General features: G+C 40.7%; 1 protein-coding gene across 3 annotated transcripts; it reads right to left on the bottom strand.

Annotated features, from left to right (window-relative positions):
* Positions 1-234: 234 nt before the first annotated feature.
* Positions 235-25,073, bottom strand: GPR171 (G protein-coupled receptor 171). 3 transcript variants are annotated; one of them, XM_030216727.1, is made up of 3 exons: positions 24,952-25,073; positions 4,535-4,622; positions 235-1,374 (listed from the first exon to the last, which is right to left on the bottom strand). In XM_030216727.1, the coding sequence occupies exon 3, from the start codon at positions 1,320-1,322 to the stop codon at positions 360-362; it is 963 nt and encodes a 320-aa protein (XP_030072587.1). In that variant the 5' UTR covers positions 1,323-1,374; positions 4,535-4,622; positions 24,952-25,073; the 3' UTR covers positions 235-359. The 3 variants fall into 3 exon arrangements, with proteins under 3 accessions (XP_030072587.1, XP_030072586.1, XP_030072588.1); XM_030216726.1 differs by lacking the exon at positions 24,952-25,073 and adding an exon at positions 11,197-11,344; XM_030216728.1 differs by lacking the exons at positions 4,535-4,622; positions 24,952-25,073 and adding an exon at positions 11,197-11,215.
* Between the last annotated feature and the right edge of the window lie 1,020 nt (positions 25,074-26,093).

A 26,093-nucleotide genomic window follows, 5' to 3' on the forward strand; every position in this document is an offset into this window, starting at 1 on the left:
GGGCGGGGCAGACACAATGCGATCTCACCCCCTTCACTTTTGGCTAACAGAGGCTTCATTCGAACGTTGGAGGTGCGTTTTATATAGAGAGATGGTCTTCCGTGCAATGTGCAATTGCTGCAGCTGAATAAGTCTGATGGTTTATCCCTGGCTTCCTGTATATATGATTGTGGAATGATAAGCATTTTTTTTTCTATTGACCATGCTTCAGTTATGAGGTTTTGGTTTTGTAATTTTTTTGCATGTGGTAGTTTCAAATGCCTGGCAAAAAGAGCTTCACTAGAACATTTCTGTGTTTATTTTAATTTACAGTGAATGCAGCACAGTATTTACATACAGTATATCTTGCCCATCATGCTTTATAAATTTAGTTCTTCCGTGTCCTTCTGTCTTACTTTCTTCTGTGCTGTGAATGTCCTAGTTACATTTGATCTGAAAGGTTTAGAGAGGTAAAAATATAAAATCGGATCAAAACACAAGTTTGACACAGACAGCAGCAAGGTAGACTCCTTTGCTTTAAAGAGGTATTGTTTCAAAGCACAGTCTGTAATCACATCATTCTGGCTTAAAGTATATGGAATGCGAACAATGTGGTAAGGTAGGAAACATATGATGTACCCTGCAGTCACTAACAGGATATTCACCAGAGCTTGTTTTGTATTTTGATAATCATCTGTATCTTTGTGTTTGTACAGTTGTTTGATAGCTAGAAAATTTGAAGCTAAAATAATTGCTGAGAAGTTAAAGAATATTGCAATGCTTATGAAGTTAGTCAACACATGCCAGTCTCGTCCAAGCTTCTGTTTGAATTCCATGCAACCCACAGTTGGTTTTTCTGTAATACTTTTGATAGGAATTAACATGTTTGGAACCATGATAAGAAGAATGAGCGCCCACACTACTGTAGATATCATTTTGGCGAACCCATGCTTTTGTATTTGATAAAACTTGGAACTATTTATTATCTGAAGGCAGCGGTCCATGCTGACAAAAGCCAGAAACGTGATTGATAAATACATATTAATGTAGATGATGCAGGCCGTGACCTGGCAGTGAAATATCTTCAGTTTCCAAGGAGCAATGCCCAAGTCAACAGCAATCTTAAATGGCAAGGCTAGCGTCAATAAGAAGTCGGCAGTTAGTAGGTTAATAAGGTAGATGCTTATGCACTTTCGGCTCGTGTCTCCTCGAGTGAAAGCCCAGAGTGCAACACAACTTCCAATAAATCCAACCAGGAAAACTAAGTAGTAAAAATATGTAAATGGTTCCATTTGGCCATAGACTGAGCATTGTGAAACGTTGCTTGAAGGTGCTGGCATCATCTTGTTGAAAACATAGGAAAGATGTGAGAGAGATATTTTTGATAAGCGAGACCTATAAAAGATTGAAAGGGGGGAAATTTTAGCTTTCTGAAGAAAGATAGCATTTATGTTCTTGAGACAAAAACTATAAACTGTGCAGTATTTGGAAATTAGAGGGCAGGCAGCAATACTTGCAGGATGCTAGTGGAAGGTTTGCTTTTTATTTATTTGTTTAAAGTTCTTGAACCCATAAAAGGGACTTTCAAATTGTCATTGGCAACAATTAATGCATACTTTTGACATGAATCAGAAATATCATGGGGTGCTTGAACCAGTGTGAAATTAGTTATGTTGTGTTGTCTTTTGTGCTTTGTGGCCATTTTTGTAGTACGGCTTCTCCTCTTGGTGCAGGAAAGTGTAGTTTGACTAATGTGATATGGGTTCCTTGTTTATGTATATGTAGAGAAATACAGGTCATCAAGCTGCAAGTGATAGCTTTATTCTTAGATTTACAATACATTTGTGACCTAGCTTTGTGAAGAGTTGTAAAGTAAAACTGAGGGGACAGGGCTTTTATATGCTTGTAACTTTTATTTCTTTAATATTTTCTTGTATTGTTTATGTATATACCTAGGTGTTTTTTCTTTGAAAGATTTTTTAAAATTTGTATCAATAAATATAAATTTTAAAAAGGTGATAAAGTTGAGGGTGACAGACAAAACCGGTCATTCAATAAATATTTTTCTGTTGCCACACAACAGGCAAAGTCCTTTTTGAGCAAAGCTGTACATCTGGTAAGAAACATGGAAAACCAAAGCCTCTGTTTCAAATACTAATGCTGTAATCTGCTCTATGGATTATTGCAGTGGTTCCCAAATCTGGTCCTGGTCGAGGCACCCCAGCCATTCTGATTTTCATGATATCCACAATGAATATTCATGAGAGAAATTTGCATACCAAGGAAGCGGTGCATGTAAATCTCTCTCGTGATATTCATTATGGATATCCAGAAAACCTGACTGGCTGGGGTGCCTCCAGGACCAGGTTTGGGAACCACTGGATTATTGTATATGTGATCACTTTGTACTAATCTCATATACTAGGTCACAGATGTACTAAGTTCAGTAAAATGGGCAATCACCTACAACTTGTTTGACCTTTTTGTTTCTATACCCGTTGTTCCTAAACCTGTTCTGGAAGACCCCCTGCTGTTTAGATTTTCAATATATTCATAATGAGTATGCATGAGAGAGATTTGCATGCACTGCTTCCATTATATAAAATCTATTCAATGCATATTCATGAATTATGTAGGTAGTACTTAGCAAGCAAGCAATGTCTTTTTTTTTTCATGTCAACTATGACTGACAGGGGAATCTCAGGGTTCTGCACTTTTGGTTGTGCTTTTTGTTTTATGTTTAACACCAATATATAGCCTGCTTTCCACTTGATTTTCATCAGCATATAAGTGATAATGGGCATTCAACTGCTTTTTCCAGTGTTGGATTCACTTAGGGGTCTTTTTACAAAGCAGTGGCGTAGCCACAGGTGGGCTTGGGTGAGCCAGGGCCCACCCATTTATGGCTCAGGCCCATCCAACAGTAGCACATGTTTAGTGGTAACTGGTGGGAATCCCAAGCTCCACCAGCTGAAGATTTTCCCCTGATGGTAATGAAAACGCTACTCTCCATGACACAGGGACCTGCGCATGCTCAGTTTTCAGTGCATGCCTGCTGCCAAGGTGGAAGTAAGTGTTTTCCCACCAGCTGAGATGGGGGAACACTTGGTGCCCACCCAATTCTTGCCTAGGCCCACCCAAAATCTGTTGTCTGGCTACACACCCCTGTTACAAAGACACACTAGTATTTTTAATGTGTGCTAAAAATAAGCATGCGGTAAAACGCTAGAGATACCCATAGGAATATATGGGTGTCTCTAGTGCTCACTAAAAATGTTAGCGCACCTTTCTAAAAGATCCCCTTAATCAGGCTTGTTTAAATCTGTTGGAGCAAGATCCCCTTAATCAGAGTTGTTTATATCTGTTGAGGAATAGGTGTCTTCAATAGAATTGCCATAAATCTTAGTAAGGACAGAAGGAGTAGTGTACTCAACAGACACTTCCAACAGAAACATGTGGAGATGAGGATGTATCAAACACAAATTTATTTCATGAAAGGGACTCAATATGGCACCATTGATGGTTTTGAAAGTAACTTGATGTTTGAAAATCAAGTTGTGTAAACTAGTCTTAAAAAAGACTTTTAAATGCCAGAATACTGAAGTTGTAGAAACACGCTGACAAAGCAGTATGAAATTCTGTCAAACAGAAATAACTAGAGCTGCATGCAAAAGCATTTAAAAGTCTTTTTTTTAAGACTGCGTTATACAACTTAATCTTCAAACTTTAAGTTACTTTCATAACCATCAACAATTTCATGAGACTCCTGAGGTAGGCACACTAGCCGAAACATGGTACCATGTTGAGTCCTTTTCATGAAATAAACTTGTGTTTGATACATCCTCATCTCCCACTTGTTTTTTTCTGAAAGTGTCCTGTTGACTACACTACTCCTGTCCTGACCACCTTTCGTAGTGTTCAACGTTCTTCCACTTGGTGGTTGATTATAAATCTTTGTAAAAACAGAAATAATGGTGCATACTTTGCTAGTGGGTGGCCTTTCTGTACCCTTCTCCACCATCGCTAACTCCAGACTCCGCCCCTTCTTCCTCGCATCACCTTATGCCTGGAACAGACTTCCTGAGCCCATACGCCATGTGCCCTCCCTGCCCATTTTCAAGTCCTTACTCAAGGCCCATCTCTTCTCCCTTGCTTTTGGTGCCTAACCACCTTCCCATTCCTGATACCTACACTGACTACATAGTTTTTACCTTTAGATTGTAAGCTCTCTTGAGCAGGGACTGTCCTTCCCCATGTTTAAACTTGTACAGCGCTGCGTAACCCTGGCAGCGCTATAGAAATGCTAAGTAGTAGTAGTAGTAGCATATAGGAGTTTGGGCAAAGCATAGGTGGGGTGTTCAATTACACAAAATTTATGTGCATTCTTTTGAAATCTAGGGGCAGGCATTTACACCAGCTGGTGTAAATGCATGCACTTGCAATGTAGGCACAGGTTATGCAACATGTACTAGTATTTTATAAAGAAAAATAGGCAGATATTCAGGAAGAGGCTGGAGATGATGTTGTTTGACCAGGTCTTTTCTGTATAGCTCACCTTGTGTCAGGTTAAGGATGGGTTGGAAATGATAGGCTGACTTGATTTATATAGGCATGAATGTTACTTTTTGCTTTTGCTTCTTCACCTGGAAAACACAAGTTTGACACAGACCTGTTCTGTTGTAAGTCACAAATAACGCTTTGAATGATGAATACAAAATAATTTTGAATAAATATACCACATTGAGGGATCCTTTTACCAAGTTGCGGGAAAAAGGGCCTGTGCTAGTGGCAGGGCCCGTTTTTTTTTCCTGCGCACCAGGCCCTTTTTACTGCAGTGGGTAAAAAAGCCCCCAGAGACACATGGCCATGCGGTAAGAGAACTCTTACCGCATGGCCATGTGACAGGGAGCCCTTACGCCACCCATTGAGGTGGCAATAAGGATTCCCTCGCCAACCAGGCAGCACTCGGAATTGCCTGAATACCACTGGGTTACCGCTATGCAAGCCATTTCCGGGGGTTTTCTTTTTCCCCTGGAAATGGTGCACAGTCGGGATGGGACTACTGCCGGCAGCCAAGTTGGGCTGGCGTTAGTCACGGAAGAGCAAGCGGTAAGCCTGCATTGGGCTTACTTCTGCTCTGTAAAAGGGCCCCTGAGATAATTAGTAGATAGCATGCACATGTGAATGTTAATTTTGGAAATCTAGTATTTATACAGAGATCCACATGATGCGTAAAGTTCAGGTGGGTATGGTTTGGGTGACCCAAAAATTTACGATCTATTCTGCATCCTAAATAGAGAATACTTGTCTTAAAAAAAAATATCCTTATTGTATTTTGTGCCAGCTCAGAGGCTTGCACAGATTTTTAAAATGTGCTCATTTTGGCCATGGTTTGAAATGAGGAATTAAAGGAGTAGTTCTCCTTTATCCCTCTCTTGTTTATTTCTGCCTCCAAAAAATTGTGGCCTCGTTATTTAACTAGTGGCACTTATATACAGGCACTTACATAAGGAGGTTGCAAAATCATGTAAGTGATGCTGCTTTTTTCATGCACCAGCAAATACACATTCACTCTTGCACATCCTTATACATATTTTACAAAAGGCTTCATGTTCGGCAGAGCCTTTTTTGTAAAAGAAGTTGGGAATGTCCTGATCTGGATGTCTTGATTCCAGTCTCTGAAATCTATCTAAAACAAAGGCCTTAATGTTCCCAAATATGTTATTGAAAGTTGTGACCTGTAGTTTTTAAAATTTTAAGGATGAAGCTCAACTGTTAGATCAATTTTTAAGACAAATTTAGCATTTATGGAGATCCCAGATGCCCAGATGGTGTTGCATGAGGACATGTGAGAAGTTGCTCTGTGTCAATGGGATCATTTTTTAATTTCCTCCACTTGTTTCCATCTTGTCTATACGTGCAGTTCCAGAGATAGGGAAAAGGAAGGTCAAACATTTTCAGGTTTCTTTTGGTACCTCCGCCGATAGCTCAGGGACTGATGGATTAGGGTATGTGATCCCCTGCACATTGGCCATTAGGGCCTAATGAGGAGGAGCAGAGCACACCCCTATGGAGCAGGAAATATTGTTACATTTAATTGGTCATTATATCCCTCTTCAGTCTGGACAATTCTTGGATTCTGACCTTGGGAGAGATTGAAGGTCAGGTCAGTTATAGGATGGGAGATGCCGAACATGGATGACTCAGAATGATTTGCCTGCCAGCATGGATCTTTATACGGGATTTGTTGGTGAGCAAGGCATTCCTGAGGTGAGTGGGCAGTTAAGTATGGGAATCTTTAACTAGTGCTGTTTCTTCACTTAGAGTTTCAGTTCCTCTTCCCAAGGTGATGTCCGGTCAGGGTGGTCATAAACCAGAAGAGCTTAGAAAAAAGGAAAGTAATTTTGGAGGACATTTGAATAGGAATAATTAGAACAGAAGCCACTATTCTTAATTGTATGCTTGGGACTTCAGAGTGTGCAAAACAAACTAAAAATAAGCCCTAGTGAGCATAATGCGAAGCTGTAAGAGCTAGAAGGCAGGGTTGGGAATTTGGGCACATGACTGGCTATGATTCAGAAGGCTGGACCTACCTTTATAAAAGACAATCTGGGAGTGGGGGGGGGGCGTGTCAAGATGGCGGTGCACTCGGTCGTGTTGCGAGACGCTTCGAGAACGCTGATCCCTTTTCGTGCACTTTTACCTCCAGAAAGTTAGTATTTTGATGTCCAGATGCCACACACGAAAAGGAAAGGATCGACGAGAGTGGGAATCCCGCCTACCTCATCCTCGTCACTGTTACAGCCAACTCTGGAAAGTTTCCTGACCGGAGGCCCCCAATTGGGAATGAGGGTGAGGGCTCCCGCAGTAGAGTCAACCGGAGAAGAGGAGTCTCTACGGGAAAATGAAATATCTTTATCTCCTCCATCGGCTTTGAAAGTGCCTCCGTGTCCAGCAGAGACAGCACTAAGGAAGGGAGTGGCGAGCTCCTCCAGAAGCGCTGAGTGAGCCCCCAGGTCGGGAGTGGAGGAGTGGCCTAGTGGTTAGGGTGGTGGACTTTGGTCCTGGGGAACTGAGGAACTGAGTTTGATTCCCGGCACAGGCAGCTCCTTGTGACTCTGGGCAAGTCACTTAACCCTCCATTGTCCCATGTAAGCCGCATTGAGCCTGCCATGAGTGGGAAAGTGCGGGGTACAAATGTAACAAAAAAAAAAACATGCTGTATAAATCTCTGGAACTAGAGTCCCCAGATTCGGGAGACTCAGGAAAATCTACAGAGGTGAACCTGGAAAGGATATGGTTAATGCTGAAGAAAATGGATACCTCAATACAGGAATCCCGAGGTGAGATAAAAGTTCTAGCCTCTAGATTTGGAGAAGTGCAAGGTTTGGTCGAAACTGTGAAAGAAGAGTTTTCCACAAAAGTTAAAACTTTGCAGCAAGAAGTGGATAATCTGTGTGAATTTAAAGTAGCTGCTGTTAAGACAAAATTTTTCTTCATAAGAACAAATGGAAAATTTTAATAGACGCTTAAATTTAAGAATCCTAAATTTCCCCAAATCTCCCGGAACTCTGCCTCTAGAGATGTTCAAAAGATATCTGAAGGACATTTTAAAGATGCCATCAGAAGCTTTCCCTCCGATAAATAAGATTTTCTATTTGCCTCAACGAAAAGGCAGGGAGAAGGGAGTTGAAGGAATTATAGAAGATAAGAGTTTGGATCTTAATGATTTATCTGCAATACTGGAACAATCTATGGAAAATATTTCTGAGAGAGCGATGCTTTTAGTGTCGTTCGTATTTGAACAAGACTTAAATGCAGTGTTAAAATTATACTTCAGAAATTCATCTATGCTATTTGCGGGGGCAAAGATCTGGATCTTCCCCGATGTTACTAAATCCACACAGATGAGAAGGAAACTTTTTCTTGAAATGAAACAGAAAACCCTAGAAGTGGGTGGAACTCTTTTTTGGCCTACCCTTGCAAATGTATAGTCCGTTTAGGGTTAACAAAATATGTTTTCTTCTCCCCAGACCATTTAAAATCCTTCATAGATCCTAAACAAGTGAAGCTAAAAGAATAAGATTGGGGGAGGGGGGTAGCATTAAGCTTGTTTTGTACGATTTATATGATAAATGGAAATCTTCTCTAATATGTATGAGCACCCCCCTCCTTTGTTAGTGGTCTGGGGAAGCATTTCATATTTTCTTGTTGTTAAGGGAAATAATTCTTATAAATTTTCCTTATTCTGATATTATAGGAAGTAGTCCCTATATTTTCTTTTTAAGTTTGTTACTGCTGTATTGCTTTGACAATGTATACTGAAACTTGTCATATATTTTGAAAAATCATAAATAATTAAAAAAAAAAGACAATCTGGCTTTACATTTAGAAATGGAGGCTCTTGAGAACATGACTAGACGTGAGAATCCAAGACTTTAAAATTTTCCTAAGACAAGGTTATTGGCACCTAAAGCACTGCGTATGTGTCTTACAGATGGCATTACAAGGATTGGGAAACCAGATTTTTTAAGTTCTGTTATCATCTTTAAAAGTAGTGGAGTAAAAACCAGAAATGGCTTAGTTTGTTTTAGATGACATGGAGTTCTCTGGCGATTCTGCTCTTGCATAGAGATCAAATAATGGTGAGCACTGTAATATATATTGTTCTATATTAACTGAGCCTGTTTGCAGTTAAAGTGAAACAAAAGGCCTTTGAGTGCAGTAGAGATGCTGCAGATAGAAAGCATTTGATCACGAAGCATGAATTTTTTTTCATAAAATAACCCACAGATACTAAAGCAAACATTGTACAAACAATGAAGTTGTCTGCCAATAACCAAGCAACCGTTTAAAAGACCCATTTCCTCTCTCTGAAACTTCGACAGGAAATACTTGTTTTTTTTTTAATCTGCTTGCATATGAAACTCGTATAGTTATAAGAGGGCCACCTAAAACTTTTTCAAAGGTGTAGTACCTGCTTCATACCCCCAGTGGGATATAAGTTTACACCTGTTCCAAAGGTGTAAATGTGTGCATGTATTCTCTGCATGCTCCATTATAAAATATGCATGCATAATGCAACTCTGCCCAAAACACACTCCTGGAAGCATCTACAGGCAGATATGAGTCTCCTAAAAATGAAACTAACTACCTTTAAAAATAAAATATACCAAATGTTACTACAGAAAAAATACGACACTATATTTGCCATAACAGAAGATTAATGGCAGGAAATAGCCATTAATAGTATCAAGTCTGGCATTAGCTTTAGTGTGATTGCATGGGTTTGTCATAGGTTGCTATAACCTATGGTAAAGAAGTCTTCTTACAATAATATCAGCATTTTGTATGAAATACCAAACCATGTTTTCACTATGGGAAATATACACATCACGATAAGCCAGTCCTTTCAGTTCAGTGCACCACTTTTCATGCATGCACACCCTATGTAGTTTTATAAACCATCTATATGCTTCATACATGGAAAAAGCTTCACAGAATTGTCCCATAGTGTGGATATGTATAATGATAGTTACCAGTAACTACAATATAACCACTTACATTTTTCAACCATTACATTTTCTTGCAGGAATGATCGAAAGTACTAATTTTGTTTTTAGCACTTTAAGCAGTGTTCTTGAATTAGGCCATAATATTGTAAAATGTTGTAAACTGACAAGTGAGGTGTGATGAACATCAGTAAGCAGTTTACAGCAATTGATGACATCACAAAAGCATTCTGAAAGTTAGACACAAAAAACTTGCTTGAAATAATATCTAACTATTAACCCTTTGCATGTGTTAATTTCACTGTCTTAAAAAAACAATTAACTGGATTGCATATTGGTTTTCTGTTAGACCTTTTCCTTACTCCTTCACAAGGCAACAGATGTTCAAAAGTAACCAACTGAGTTGTAAAGTGTACTGATTATGAGGAAGAGAAATATATTCGTCGTTCACAAATGAAAAAGGTTTTGCAATTTTTAAGATGACATTTTTTCTGGTGGCTTTTTTTTATATGAAATACTAATCAAGTAAAAGGCCCCTTTTACTAAACTGCACCAGCAATTCCCATGCGGCAAATGCGACAAAATCTTTTGTTTAACAAATGCATAAAATTTGTTTGTGTATGTTTTTAAAATGTTTTTGAAGTGAATTTAATGTAGAAGGCTCCAAACTGCATCACTGGAAATTAAGTGGGTCTTTTTCTAAGCCGCGGTAGCGTTTTTAGCTTGCAGTAGAAATCAGCTGGCGGTAAATACCGAGATGCCCATTATATTCCTATGGGCGTCTCGGTGTTTACCGCCAGCTGATTCCTACCACGATCTAAAAACGCTACTGCGGCTTAATAAAAGATCCCCAAGTTCCTCCATTTATCCATCAGAGGTACAGCATGGGCAGCAACAATATAGGTTTCTCCATAAGGCCTTCCAACATAACTAAAGCCTGTGCTAGAGTCTCTCTCATAGCAAAAGATTAATCTCCATGACTGTGTCATCTTTGATCTTTCTGTTGAAAAGGCCAGTGACAAACTGTGATAGTGATTTTAGTGATGTGAGTACCTGTCTCTCTGAATTGGGCTATCATTTTGTATATCATAAACCACTTTTTAAAGTTTCTAGTACCAATGTGAACTGGATCTGATGTGGTGACATGTGGTGAAGTGCTTCATACAGTTTTGATATTCTTATAAGCCTCAAGTCTTTTTTTATTGGTAGTAGTTCCTTGACATTGCTATGGTGTTTTTTTTGTTGTTGTTTTTATATGTAATGTTTCTGCATGTACCTTTTACTAATTTCATGCATTGTTCTGATTCTGTTAATGTCATTTTATTTTTTTTCCCCCTTTGCAGGTACTTTTTTTTTTTTTCATAATGCTAAGAAACCCATGTCTGGCTAGTTACACATGAAACCTCCATGGTTAACACAACAATAAGTAAACGCTTGAACTGCAAATGTATATTTACTGTCCTACCTATATTTTAAAATATTTTTATAAAGCCCCAAATTCTGTCTTTCTGTGCAGCAAAGACGACTTTGATTTACTGGGCTTTATTTTTTTTTGGACGGAAGGCTATCATACTTTCATTTGTTATTGTGCCTCTCAATTATGTTTTGGTGATCAGTATCACACCTTCTTGTTTGTAGAGCTATAAACTTATATTTAAGCATATAAATTTAAACAACTGAACAAGTAAAGCCTCCAGTACTGTACCTGCGATGTCCTTGGCTTCTTCACGGCGCTCTGAAAAAAAATATTTTTAGTCTTGTTCTTCACTGTTTAATTTCTGATGATGTTGCTTGCACCTCCTTCTTTTACAAGTGGTGGTGGTGTGAGTGGTTTTTCTTTGAGCAGAGTGACGCATTTGAAACCAGAGCTAGGAACATTACTGACTGGAAAGTCTCCTAAAAATGAAACTAAATACCTTTTAAAAAAATATATACCAAATGTTACTACAGAAAAAAATACAATGACACTATATTTGTCATAACAGAAGATTAATGGCAGGAAACAGCCATTAATAGTATCAAGTCTGGCTTTAGCTTTAGTGTTATTGCATGGGTTTGTCATAGGTTGCTATAACCTATGGTAAAGAAGACTTTTTACAATTAATATCACCATTTTGTATGAAATACCAAAACATGTTTTCACTATGGGAAATATACACATCGCTATAAGCCAGTCCTTTTCAGTTCCACAGTATCTACAATTAATATGCATCAGATATTTTCTACACATCTGGTCTATAACCATATTAATTTGCATACTAATGACAGTCTGGACCAGTATTCTGCTCTTTGTTGGTTTAGAGGGACATTTTCGATATGATGTTCAAATGGCAAAATAAATGAAAGAACTAAGGCGCGCTCACATTTTTAGTGCGCGCTAAAATTGTAGGCAGGTTAAAAGCGTGAGTGCACCTTAGTAAAAGATGCAGTAAATGTTTTCTGATGTTTGAAAATACAGAAAAAAAAGTTTAGAAAGAAGACACTGCAAACGTCATAGACGTTTGGAGAAAAACATCTGTGCCAATCGAAAATGCACTATGCAAAATATGCAATGATGGTAGCGGTCAAGAAAATGTCCACGGCAACTGCAGGACGCCCTGCACATGCAAAATGCACACGGACGAATGTTCATCAATGTACATAGTCGTTTCTCTGCACAGGGAGCAAAATTCCAGTGTTCCAGAGACAGAGTTCCTAGTCCTCCTGTGCCTCAGGCACTGGAGAGACATTTTTAAGCACAACCACCACCTGCCACCCCCCCCTCCAAAATGTCTCCGTGAGAGCAGGAAGATCTGCACCAGCACACAGTTGTGACACATGCATCAGCTGCCCAAAATACTCCCTCTCCCACCACCAACAAACAGTCCAGACACGCACAGCTGCAGCACTAAGCACTCACTCTTTCACCACCAGCAAATAGTGGTCACACACACTTAGCCGCAGCACAGAGCACAATGACAAACTAGGAATGGACAGACAGAGGACAAGTAGGTGTAGGGAGGTATAATGTGAGATGTGGTTGTTTGGGGACAATGAGGGTTTGGCGAGGGAAGTGGGCAAGATACTGAGGAAGGGATGGTTGTGGCTGGGTGGTTGTAAGGTGTGGGCAAGGTGTTGAGGGAGGTGAGAGAGAGAATAGGCAAGGCAGGAAATGTGAGGGTCAAAAGGTTCAGACTGGGGCAAACACGCAAAATAACAAAGCACTCAGCAACTCTCCACTATTTCTCACAAACGACCACTTCCACCCCATCCCCACAGGTTCTGTCTCCATCCCCGTGGGACCTGTCTCTGTTATCATCTGCAGAAGCCTCGGAACACTTATGATTTTATATTTAAATCTTTTTATTAAAGTATAAAAAGGAACAATATGCTGTTCAGCTGTTGTTTATAAATCACAAAGAAATAATAAAAACAAGCAACTTGTCTTCTTAGAAGATGTGCTGGTATCAGGCATGTACAGGATCTGAATAGTGTAGTCTGCATCACTCAAAAATAACTGTCCAGTTCATTAACAGGCTTCAAAGTAGAAATTGACACGGGGACAAAGTTTGTCCCCATCCCCACAGGCTCTGTCTCTGTCCCTGTCCCCACAGTTACTGCAGGTCCTCGTCCCCATGTCATTCTCTAGTTTAAACAGTGTAGTTAGGCATGAATTAGTCTGCACACAGCAGGAAGTTGCTGGTTATGCTACATTTGCAGCTTAGTAAGGGGATGGGATGGGGAAGAGGGCTTAACAGAGGTGATGAAGGCAGCAAAACGTTACACTTCTGAGGGGCAAACATTAAGGCATGCTGTTTGTTAGTTGCAGTGTATTTGATCATCTTAACTTTCAATGTTTTGTGTGTTCTTATGCATCTGGCATTGTAGAGTTGTAAATAAAAATTAAAAAAAGAAACACTAGCCTTTTCTCAAAATCAACATTTGTTTATTAATATATCGATATATGAGGACAGACAAGTCTTAATTTCAGACAAGGTATGTTCTAAATTCTGAACATAGGCCAACTCCTTATATAGGGAATTTGGTTTCTTGATGACAAAGGATTAAAATAATAAAAAGTTTCATTATTACAGGTGCACAGGTTAGTTTACTAATGACTTCATACTTTCCATGATAGTCTTCTTCACCCCTTGACCATCTGATTACCCAGTATTTATTGGAATGTTAAATTGGTTACTAATCAAAATACGAATGACTTTTGCAATGTTTGTCTTTCCATGACTTACAATGTTTTTCTTTCCTGAAGGTCTCTATCCAGCTTATAATCGAAAGTAATCGCCGGCTATTTCCTGACACAAATCGGGATATGGCCGGCGATTTCGCAAAAGCGGCGAAAAGCGTATAATCGAAAGCTACATTTGTGATAGCTTTGCCGCTTTCCCTTCGCCTTGCTGGCGAAAGTTCAAAGGGGCGTGTTGGCGGCGAAGCGAAGGTGGGATATGGGCAGGCTTGGGCGTGGCTACCAGATGGCCGACTTTCGCGGATAATGGAAAAATAAAACCCGGCGATAAGCAGTATTTTGCCGGGTTTACTTGGTCCTTTTATTTTCACGACCAAGCCTCAAAAAGGTGCCCCAACTGACCAGATGACCACTGGAGGGAATGGGGGATGACCTTCCCTTACTCCCCCAGTGGTCGCCAACCCCCTCCCACACTAAAATTATTAAAATACAAACCTTTTTTGCCAGCCTGTATGCCAGCCTCAAATGTCATACCCAGCACCCTGACAGCAGTATGCAGGTCCCTGGAACAGTTGTTGTTGGTTGCAGTGGACTGCAGAAAGGCAGAGCCAGGCCCATCCCCCCCCTACCTGTTCCACTTGTGGTGGGTAATGTTGAGCCCTCCCAAACCCCCCCAAAACCCACTGTACCCATATGTAGGTGCCCCCCTTCAGCCCTTAGGGCTAGGGTAATGGTGCACACTTGTGGGCAGTGGGTTTTGGGGGGGATTTGGGGGACTCAGCACACAAGGGAAGGGTGCTATGCACCTGGAAGCTAATTTGGTTGTTTATAAAAGATGTTTGAAGTGCCCCCTAGGGTGCCCGGTTGGTGTCCTGGCATGTGAGGGGGACCATTGCACTACAAATGCTGGCTCCTCCCACGGCGAAATGCCTTGGATTTCATCGGGTTTGAGATCACCGGCAGTTTTTTCCATTATCGCGGAAAAACAAAACTGGCGCTCTCAAACCCGGCGGGCCCACACCGTATTATCGAAAAAAAAGATGGCCGGCCATCTTTTTTGAAAATACGGTTCCGGCCAGCTGTTGCGCCGCCGCCAAAATAGATCGCCGGCGACCTATTTCGCCGGCGACCTTCGATTATTCCCCTCCACGTCAAATAACAGTATAACCTGCTATTCATGTTTAAGATGGTGAAGTAATGCACATCTAGCAAAGGGGTTATACACATGAGCTTACTAAATTCTCGAATCCTAGACTGAATACTAATACTACATTAATAAGTATGTTTCTAAGGTAGAATTTTCCCCACAGTATTCTTCATAATACCCTAAGTGTGAGGCCATTATGGGTATGATCTTCCCTTAAGAAATGTTCCTCTTAGAAGGTGTAGCTTTGCTTTTCTCTTCAGTATGGTATTTTGGGCCACATTTTATAAGAGGATGCCTATGTGTAGCCCAGAAGGTGCCTATTTGAAGCCATTTCTATAAAGGCAATATAGGCTTCCCAGAACCAGCTGCTGTAGCATATGAACGCCAACGCAGAAGTCTTATTCGTGCAGGTGGAAATGTGTGTGGGCATCTTATAAGCGAAATTCTATAAACTAGGTGCTAACATTCACGCACCCATTGCATGCGTAAATGTTTAGAATTCTAGCATATATGCATGTAGGTGGGCATGCTAAAGCACTATTCTGCAAATACCTGCTTATCTTAGCGTGTACTTGCAAGGGGACGTACAAAAGGGCAGAGCATGGGTGGGACACATGCGAGTAAGTGGGAACCCCGCCTTCCACTGGATTCTGTATAGGTGGCCCAAAGTTGAGTGTGCAAATTTGGGTGGGAATGGCAGATCCGCCCATAAACTAATTAGCTAATTAGGTATTGACAGTCAATAATTGGTGTTAGGCACTTAATTGGCAGTAATTAGGAGTTTCATGCAGATCTGCTCTATGCCCTGTTCTGTAACATGCATACTTAAATTTCATATGTGCTACTCCACATGAGCGGGTTAGAGGGGTTTCCAGAATTTAGGAGCGATGTTATCGGATAATGTAGAATAATATAGCAGGGAGTAGCACACTTGCTGTTCTTCCTGCGCTGCCTTCAAAATGTCATGCTGCAGCACATTGGAGCCGACTCTGTGGGTGCTGTGGGTGCTTGAGCACCCCCAATATTGGAAACATTCCTTGTATGTGTCCAGGGAGGGATTATTTCCATTGGGCTTAGCACCCCCAATAATTTTGAAAAGTTGGCTCCTATGCTGCAGCATTCTGAATTAGTTGGAGCTGATACAATCTCTTTTTGGTTTGGCCAGTACACAAGGAAGTTAATGATTTTATCATGGCTTGGACCACTATGGTCAGACTTGTCTTTTCAATATATGGAGAGAGATTCCATAGCTGCCTTAGTTGATAGAGACAGTTTTTGATGATTGTTTGAATTTGTGGGATTAGAGTGAATGATGAGTCTAGCAGTATCCCAATATTCCTGACCTGTGATTTTAGGAGGAGTTCATACTTCCCAAAACAAGCACAGTTATTATTATTAGGATTTATTTATCTGTTCCTTATTGGGCATTATTCATTTATCACAGCTATACATAGCAAAATTGATCTCAAAATGAGCAAAATAATCATGCAGCAATCATACATTAAGCACTGAAAGGAAAAATCCTGAACGAGCTCCAGGCAATAGCACACTATGGAACTAAGGGGGTCTTTTACTAAAGCTTAGCTCGAGTTATATGCAGCAGAGCCCATTTTATTCCTCTGGGCCTTGCTGCAGATGACTCGAGCTAAGCTTTAGTGAAAGACTGCCTAAGAGTTGTTCATCGGCATAAAACATCTTTCAGTGCGCAAAACTTGAAAATATGATCAATGCAGCAGCAACCCCCAATATTTTTATGCCAACTTAAACATTTTTACTTAACTTTCCAGTTGCACTACCAGTAAGCCAGTCTTGAATAAAGTTTCAAAATATACCCATGGAGCTCATTTAGGTTTTTTTCTTTCAGTGCTTAATGATTGCTGCATAATTATTTTGCTCATTTTGAGAATAATTTTGTTATTTATAGTTGTAAGTAGCAAGTGAGTTCTCACCCTACTTTTGGTTTAGTAGTTGATTCTAGCATTGTTGGTTTATGCCAGTTGTGGACACCATTTTTATATAGTTTGGTTTTGTGGCGCAGGGTTTAGTTAATACCTTTCCCTTTAGGTTTTTTTTTTTTGTGATTATTTGGGTGCCAGCATTTAGACCAGCCTTTGGCAGGGGTATTTGCTTGCTCTCAAAGTTAGACGGGAAATGCAAGCTAAACTACCCTGTTTCCCCGAAAGTAAGACATCCCCCCCAAAATAAGACCTACTAGAGGTTTTCCTGAATTGGTAGATATAAGGCCTCCCCCGAAATTAAGACCTAGCAAATTTTTGTTTGAAAGTAGGGCCGCCGAGAGCCGGACAAGGCCGCCCCCCCACCCGAGGTCGCCGGGCCTCCCTCCACCCACCCTCTGTCGCTCCCGGAACTAACCTTAAACGCCTCCTTTCATCTTCGCAGCAAGCAGCAGCAGGGCAGACCTCTCCTTCCTTCCGTGCCCCGCCCTCACGGACGTTATGTCAGGCGAGGGTGGGACACGGAAGGAAGGAGTGGCCTGCCCTGCTGCTGCTTGCTGCAAAGGTGAAAGGGGGTGTTTAAGGTTAGTTCCGGGAGCGATGGAGGGCAGGCGGGCCAACCCCGATCCAACCCCGATGTTTCCCCGAAAAATAAGACAGCCCCTGAAAATAAGACCTAGCGCATTTTGGGGGGCAAAAATTAATATAAGACAGTGTCTTATTTTCGTGGAAACACGGTAGCATTCTGTAAAGGTTATTAGTACATAAGTAATGCCACACTGGGAAAAGACCAAGGGTCCATCGAGCCCAGCATCCTGTCCACGACAGCGGCCAATCCAGGCCAAGGGCACCTGGTGAGCTTCCCAAACGTACAAACATTCTATACATGTTATTCCTGGAATTGTGGATTTTTCCCAAGTCCATTTATTTAGATTATTTTGCTCACACCTTTTTCAGTAGTAGCTCTGCCTTTTGCAGAACAGCATGTTAGCACAGATCATCCCAGTGCCTAACTTTGGACACAATTTATTGAATTTCCCCCCTTAACTTATAATATTCTATAAGTTACACACATCCTTGATGTGTTTAGGCATCTGCAGTCACACTGTGGATGATTTTATAAAAGGCTTTTGGTACATGTAAAATAGCCTTTACATGTTGCAAAAACCTCTATAAAACTACCCCCGTAGTGTTTATGGAAGTTTATTTTTGTCCTTAATTTTTGGTTTATTTCATGGATGTTTCATCTCTCTTCCTATTATTTTTGCTTTGGATCATCAGTATTAGGTTCATAGAGGAGCTTTAATGTCAATCCTTTATGCTGACTCTCTTCCTCATGTGGGTATTTGGGGTGTCCTGTGCACTGTGCTAGTATAGTTTACATCATGGTATCTTGCAACTTTTTGTGCCCTTTTCTCCTTTTCTAGTGTTCGTGTTTCTGATGAGGTGGATGCTAGAGAGCTAGGAGCAGGGAATATTTCTTTCACTGATACTTTTTAGTTAGACGACAAACAATATATCTTCCATAGTGTATTGATTTGTTGCTACATATTTAAGTGGACTAACATTAACCCCCCCCCCCCCCCCCACACACACAGTATTACTTTCTCTGTCTCTCTCTTTTTGGCCTGTTTTGTTTAAAAAGGTATAAAAGATCCCATCATAATGTGCTTATGAGTCTCTGGGATATTAACTTCAGTTACTGGTCTTTCGGCAAAGATCTAAGTTCAGGATCCGGGAGATGAAGTGAGGATGGCCCTTTTATAGCCCTTTGACTGAGATGCAGAATCTGCACAATATGGGTGATTAAACTTCCTGCCATCCAACCCCCAGTGGAGAAGATTAACCACCTGCTTTAAAAAAAAAAAAAATCTGAAAAGTATCACTTGGGGGAAGTTATCAACTTGGGCTACTGTTATGATGGGTTATTTTAGCACTAACTTGTGCTATTTTAGCAAAGGTCCCATTTTATACAATGAATCCTAGTTACTAATAACTGGGGTTAATAGTAAAATAACATGTATCGCTCCATGGTGCGACCACACCTCGAATATTGTGTTCAGTTCTGGTCGCCGTATCTCAAAAAAGATATAGTGGAATTAGAAAAGGTGCAGAGAAGGGCGACGAAAATGATAAAGGGGATGGGACAACTTCCCTATGAGGAAAGGCTAAAGTGGCTAGGGCTCTTCAGCTTGGAGAAAAGGCGGCTGAGGGGAGATATGATAGAGGTCTATAAAATAATGAGTGGAGTTGAACGGGTAGATGTGAAGCGTCTGTTCACGCTTTCCAAAAATACTAGGACTAGGGGGCATGCGATGAAGCTACAATGTAGTAAATTTAAAACGAATCGTAGAAAATTTTTCTTCACTCTTCTTAAACTGGAATTCGTTGCCAGAGAATGTGGTAAAGGTGGTTAGTTTAGCGGAGTTTAAAAAAGGTTTGGACGGCTTCCTAAAGGAAAAGTCCATAGAGCATTATTAAATGGACTTGGGGAAAATCCACTATTTCTGGGATAAGCAGTATAAAATGTTTTGTACTGTTTTGGGATCTTGCCAGATATTTGTGATCTGGATTGGCCACTGTTGGAACAGGATGCTGGGCTTGATGGACCTTTGGTCTTTCCCGGTATGGCAATACTTATGTACTTATGTCTTAACTGTAGCCCACGTTGATAACTCCCTCCCCCAAAGCTTCTTTTTGGCTGAGATCAAATCAGAGGATGTCCCTTATTTTGGCCGAGATGGAGAACCTGCATAATTAGGGGGAAAGGGGCTATGATGGCCTGCTACCGAAGCACTCGGTCTCATTTGATAACACAAAATTTGTAGATTCTGACCAAACATGGAGGGTCACATTTCTCATTTAAAAAAACAAACAAAAAATACTCGTCTTTTCTTAGAATGATCTGTCTAAAACCATGATTTTTAACCCAGTCCTTGGGGTGCAACTAGCCAGTCAGGTATTTAGGATAACCTCAATGAATATGCATGACAAATTTGCATACAATCGAAGTAGTGCATGTAGATACAGGATCTTCAGGCCCTGGAATTCTGTTCCTTGATTTGTCTGAGGAGCAATGTATATGCTGATTTAGGTTTGGCAAGGATACCATTCTCTACCTACATGACCACCTAGAGACTCAGCTCCAATGTGCTGCATGGGGAGAATACGCCATGCCAGAGCACATTTCACATTTTATCTTTATTTGATATATTACATATAATAAAACATCTATGCGGTTTAACATTCTCAATTAAGTAGAAGGGGGATAAAAAGGAAGGCACATAAAGATGGCTAATTTACATTAAAATTCATATTAAAAATAATATAGAAAGTTAAAAAAATGAGTTTGAAATGAACAACTATTGGTATAAGATACAGTAGGAAGAAAGGGAGTGATAGAGAAACACAACATAGGTGGAGATGCTGTGGTGGGACCACAATGGTGGCAATCAAGTCAAACTAAAATTAATCTATATGTAATACTCCATGATATGGGTATTACTAAGACAGTAGTGTTGGTTGTTTCCAGAAGCCTTGGGAGGAGGGAGATCCCCTGCCAGTGGGCTAGGTGTTGAAACTTGCCCAGGGGAGGGGTTGGAGAGTAGTTGAGGAAATAAAGTGGTTCCCCTGTAGTGAATGATAGCAGGGATAGAGTTTGGGAAATAACAAAGGACTTGCAAGGAGGTGCACAAGGTCTTTGGTTGCATGTACCCCTGCTAGGACCCTTGGGAACATTGGGAGATCGTGGAGTGAGAGAAATGCAGGCTGAGCAAAGGAGTGGTTGCTGCTCCCTCTAAGTGGCAACTGAGAAGGAGACAGAGCTTCAGGGGGGATAGGGGAATCCAGCCTGAAATTGGGACTAGGGCAGGGGAATCCTGTCTAAGGCTGGAGTGTAGCCCTGCGAGGTGCACTGCTGGAAGAAGGACAACCTAAAGGGTCTGTGCCTGGAGGAGTTGGATTGATATTAACAGGAGCAGCCCTGACACAATGGGAGGGGTGAAGGACAGGAGTCTATGTAAATATGTACAGCATCGAGTTAAGTAAATAGAGAAGGGAAATAGTCCAGATTACCACGGATGGTCTTAGATGTATAATATATCTAAAAAGTTCTAAAGTGTTCAACTACTGGTTGCAGAAGTTCCAGTAAAGTTGTTTTGCATTCTGAGAAATTCCTGGAGTGTGGAGTGGTTCTTTTGCAAGAGAGCGAGAGCGCTTGCTCTGAGACTGAGAAAGGGACCCCTACTGAAGGCTCTCAAAATCCAACCCTCCTGGATCGCTATTCTGGACCATTGTCCTATTCCCAAGCTCGTATTGGATGGCAGTGAATGTGTGATTGGTGAGTTGAGTGGAGAAAGGTAAAAGTACTGTGAGGAATAGTGTTTGTCCCTGTGGCCCTGGTCCGAATGAACTGAGCTGGGCGAGTGGGGCTCAGGTTAAATATATTAGGGAGAAATTCTTGGGAATAGTAGCAAGTTTTGAGCAGGGCTTTACATTTCCAATCTGAGCTTTAGAGGAATAGAATTACAAAGGTTTTGGGGGCGATGACACTAAAAGCAGACGATCTGGCAGAATGTTATTGGATTTGGAGAAATGTAAGGGTAACAAATAGGTGTTGATGGGCAGAACTAAGAATTTGTGGCAGGGAATATAGAAAAGAAGGTGCGCAAGTATGTATAATATGATAGGCTTATGCTAGAATTTTAAAGGCTATACAAAAAAAATTAGGAACCATGACTCGGCAATGAGAAGTAGTATAACTCACATTTCTTTGTGCCATGAATCATCACTTTTACTGCAGTGTTTTGTATGATATGCAGTCTCCTTAGTTGGCTCTGGGGAAGACCCCTGAGCAGTAAATTGCAGTAATTGATTCGAGATATCACCAAGGAGTGAATCAATAATTGAAGGGCTGAGATATAAAAAAGTGAGCAAGCTGATCGAATTAGTCACAAGGTATAGAAAGATTTCTGCACTAGTGTGGAGATGTGACTGGTAAAAGTTTAAATGATTGTTCAAAGTTGCCCTTAAATCTTAATAGAATCATTCAGTGGGATTTGGACCCAATGTATTGTGGGTAAAGAGGGAAGAGTTGGCATACTGGGACAGACCAAAGGTTCATCAAGCCCAGTATCCTCTTTACAACAGTGGCCAATCCAGGTCACAAGTATCTGGTAAGATCCCAAAACAATGCAATACATTTTATGTTGCTTATCCTAGAAAAAGCAGTGGATTTTCCCAAGTCCATCTTATCCAACCCTTTCTTAAACCCTGCTAAGCTAACTGCTTTCACCACATTCTCTGGTAACGAATTCCAGAGTTTAATTACACATTGAATGAAGAAATATTTTATCTGATTTGTTTTAAATTTACTACTTTGTAGCTTCATTGCGTGCCCTTCAGTATTTTTGGAAAGATACTAGTCCTAATATCTTTGGAAAGAGTAAACATTGATTCATGTCTACCCATTCCATTCCACTTATTTTATAGACCTCTATCATATCTCACCTCAGCTGTCTTTTCTCCAAGCTGAAGAGCTCTAGCCACTTCAGCCTTTCCTCATAGGGAAGTCGTCCCATCTCTTTTATCATTTTTGACACCTTTCTCTGTACCTTTTCTAATTCTACTATATCTTTTTTGAGATGTGGTGGCCAGAATTGCACACATTATTTGAGGTGCGGTTGCACCATGGAATGATACAAAGGCATTATAACATCCTAATTTTCCATTCCTTTCCTAATAATACCTAACATTCTATTTGCTTTCTTTGCCACCTCTTCACACTGAGCAGAGGGTTTCAGTGTATCGCCAACGATGACACCTAGATCCCTTTCCTGGTCGGTGACTCCTAATGTGGAACCCTGCATCACATAGCTATAGTTCGGGTTCCTCTTTCCCATATGCATAACTTTGCACTTGCTCACATTAAACGTCATCTGCCATTTGGATGCCCAATATCTTAAGGTCCTCTTACAATTTTTGACAATCCTCTTGCGATTTAACAACTTTGAATAACTTTGTGTCATCAGCAAATTTAATTATCTCACTAGTTATTCCCATATCTAGATCATTTATAAATATGTTAAAAAGCAGTGGTCCCAGCACAGTAATTGAATGTCACCTGCATAGAAATAGAAACTTATTCCTAATGAAAAGAGCAAGTGGTGCTACAAATATATTAAACAATGTAGGTCCGAGCACTAAACCCTGTGGTACACCACATGAAACACAGCAGGGGAGAGATAGAATCTGACCAATGAACTTGAAGCATCATGTCATGCAAGCAAGACTGCAACCAAGAAAGAACTGTCCCTGAGACCATAGGAGCCGACTCTGTGGGTGCTATGGGTGCTTGAGCACCCCCAGTATTGAGAAAGATCCTTGTATGTGTCCAAGGAAGGGTTATTTCCACTGGGCTTAGCACCCCCCCAATAATTTTGAAAAGTTGTCTCCTATGCCTGAGACCTTATTTCTCCTAAAAGTTGAAAACTACTAAGTGGAGCTTGAAATAGAAATAGAAATGTAGCAAGTTTTGAAGTGTCCCTTAAACAGGAGGAAAAATCAAACCTCTACAAACTTTATCTAACCAATGGAACCTCAAAACTCCAACAAGGGACCATACCACGGTATTTATAAATCCTTGTATATACTGGAGTAAATTCCTATCATTGGTTCCCCTTAAGAAAGGAGAACAGAAAAAAAGCCCAAACGAAAAAACTCATCCTAAATGAGAAAACCGTATGGGTTAAAAAACTGTCCTCCCCTCTTATATATGTACACACTGTAAAAGGAACACCCAAAACCTAACCTACCTCAACTATCCCCCACCCAGAACCAGACTATTTATTAGGAAACCCCTCGAGGTAAAAGAGCCCCAAGTAAACTAATATAGCACTAGAGCAGTGGGAAAAAAACCCCGAACCTGCCCACTATTGCAAACACCTCCAGGTGTTTGCAATAGTGGGCAGGTTCGGGGTTTTTTTCCCACTGCTCTAGTGCTATATTAGTTTACTTGGGGCTCTTTTACCTCGAGGGGTTTCCTAATAAATAGTCTGGTTCTGGGTGGGGGATAGTTGAGGTAGGTTAGGTTTTGGGTGTTCCTTTTACAGTGTGTACATATATAAGAGGGGAGGACAGTTTTTTAACCCATACGGTTTTCTCATTTAGGATGAGTTTTTTCGTTTGGGCTTTTTTTCTGTTCTCCTTTCTTAAGGGGAACCAATGATAGGAATTTACTCCAGTATATACAAGGATTTATAAATACCGTGGTATGGTCCCTTGTTGGAGTTTTGAGGTTCCATTGGTTAGATAAAGTTTGTAGAGGTTTGATTTTTCCTCCTGTTTAAGGGACACTTCAAAACTTGCTACATTTCTATTTCTATTTCAAGCTCCACTTAGTAGTTTGTAATTATTTATTGAGAGCTTGAGTTCTCCAGGTATTGTTAGAGTTTTCCTAAAAGTTGAAGCAATAAGAAATGATGGACAAGATAAAAAAGCAGCTCTCAGATCCAGGGAAAAGGAGTACTTCAATCCTGTATTCAATCCTACACAATCTCTCACTGTTTTATTCAAACTGAAGCCTTGTTCGATAGCACAATCTCTCATTGTTTTATTCAAATTGTAACCATGTCTGACAACAAATTTAACCATTTTACTCTTGAATCACGTATGCCACATCGAAACTACCAATGGGTGGGAAAATGCGGGATACAAATGCAATAAATAAAATAATAAAACTCACCCCTGCCTAGGGAGGTATGTATGAAATCTGTAATACTTAGGAGAGCATGTTCTGTAAGCAAATGTTCTCTGAAACTAGTTTGATGTGGATACAGTGCAGAAGTATTTGATAAGGAATGAAGTTAATCGTTCAGACACTAGTTTTTCAGTCATTTTGGAAAGAAAAGGAAACTGCAAAATTGGATCTGAAGGTCATGATAGCCCTTGCCTCCCTCAATACTGGAAGCTTCCAGGTACGCTTTAGGTGACCCAGTGGACATAAGCTGATCAGTCTCTCATTCTGCATCACTAAATTTGAGTACTTTATTTCAGAATAGCCAACCAATATATTGCTTCCCATGAGGAGGAACTGTAGGCACATCAGACCATCACAAACTTTTATGAGCTGGCTCACTTTCCATCTGTTTCATATTGCACAAACACATTGCACTCTGTTACCTGTGGTGAGTGAGGACATCTACAGAAACCAAAACGCCTTTTACTTCCTCAACAGACATGTGGTTTGTAGTGGCACAGCTGTCATAAGTGATATGTGCTCTTGCTTCCCAGTCTGCTGTCAGGAGGCCTATATTCTGTCACAGACTGGCATACGTGATTATTTTGAGAATGGTATATCGCCAGGGGATGGCTTCTGCATCAGAAAGCACCGCGTACACATTCTTCACTTCAACATGCCTCTTCTCTCCACAGAATTCTTTCAAGCCTTTGCTCGGCCAGCCCAGGATTCCCCACGGCAATTCTGGCTATACCTGCCAGCCTTGCCCACCACCACTGCTTCCTAAGGGGCTTGAGCCTCAGCCCCCAGACAGGAACAAGGAAGCAGCCAGCTGGTACCTGCTGCAAAGTTGGGAAACACGAGCAGCTTATTTTTTTCCTTTGCTGGGGAGCTTCGGGGGTGGCAGAAGGGGGAGAGAAAAGAAGTGCTTAGCTGGAGCTATATGCTCTGCAATCTTTCCCAACAGATGCTCCATATGCTATCAGGTCTCATGAATTATTGCCACACCCAGGCGCAGAAAATTGTTTTGCCGCTGCAGTTGTACGGCACACCCCAATAAGACCTTATTACACATTGCAACGTGAAATAGTGCAGCAATAGGTTTACTGATGAGGAAAGCAGTGATATTGAAATCAGTCATTGAGAAACTCCCCACACAAGCAAGAAAAATAGAAAACAGAAAAACATGAAGGCCGATAAAGACCATGTAGTTCTCAGGCCACTGCACTAACCATTAGGCTACTCCTCCACTCCAGCGCATGGGGTTCGGATAGCAATACATTTTCTGATGCATGTGAAGTTGGTGGCTGAGTTTGTTGTTCATGGATTAAAGGTACTTTAAAATACAGTAGATTGTTTCTATTATGAAATATAATGCCCAATAAATAATCTTCTTTGCAGCTTAGTGCCAAGGGCTATTGGTTGGTTCATATTTTTAAATAATGTCAATAAAGTGAAGAGATATTAGAGGGCCATTTTTGATATGACTTCAAAATCCGATTTTGGATGTTTTGCTGAAAATGGCCTAAATCAAGTGGTGAACATAGCCATTTTTCTGGTTCAAAAATTGCTATCTTTTTATTTC

Source organism: Microcaecilia unicolor, chromosome 10, assembly GCF_901765095.1.
Source record: "Microcaecilia unicolor chromosome 10, aMicUni1.1, whole genome shotgun sequence".
In the NCBI taxonomy this organism is placed as follows: domain Eukaryota; kingdom Metazoa; phylum Chordata; class Amphibia; order Gymnophiona; family Siphonopidae; genus Microcaecilia; species Microcaecilia unicolor.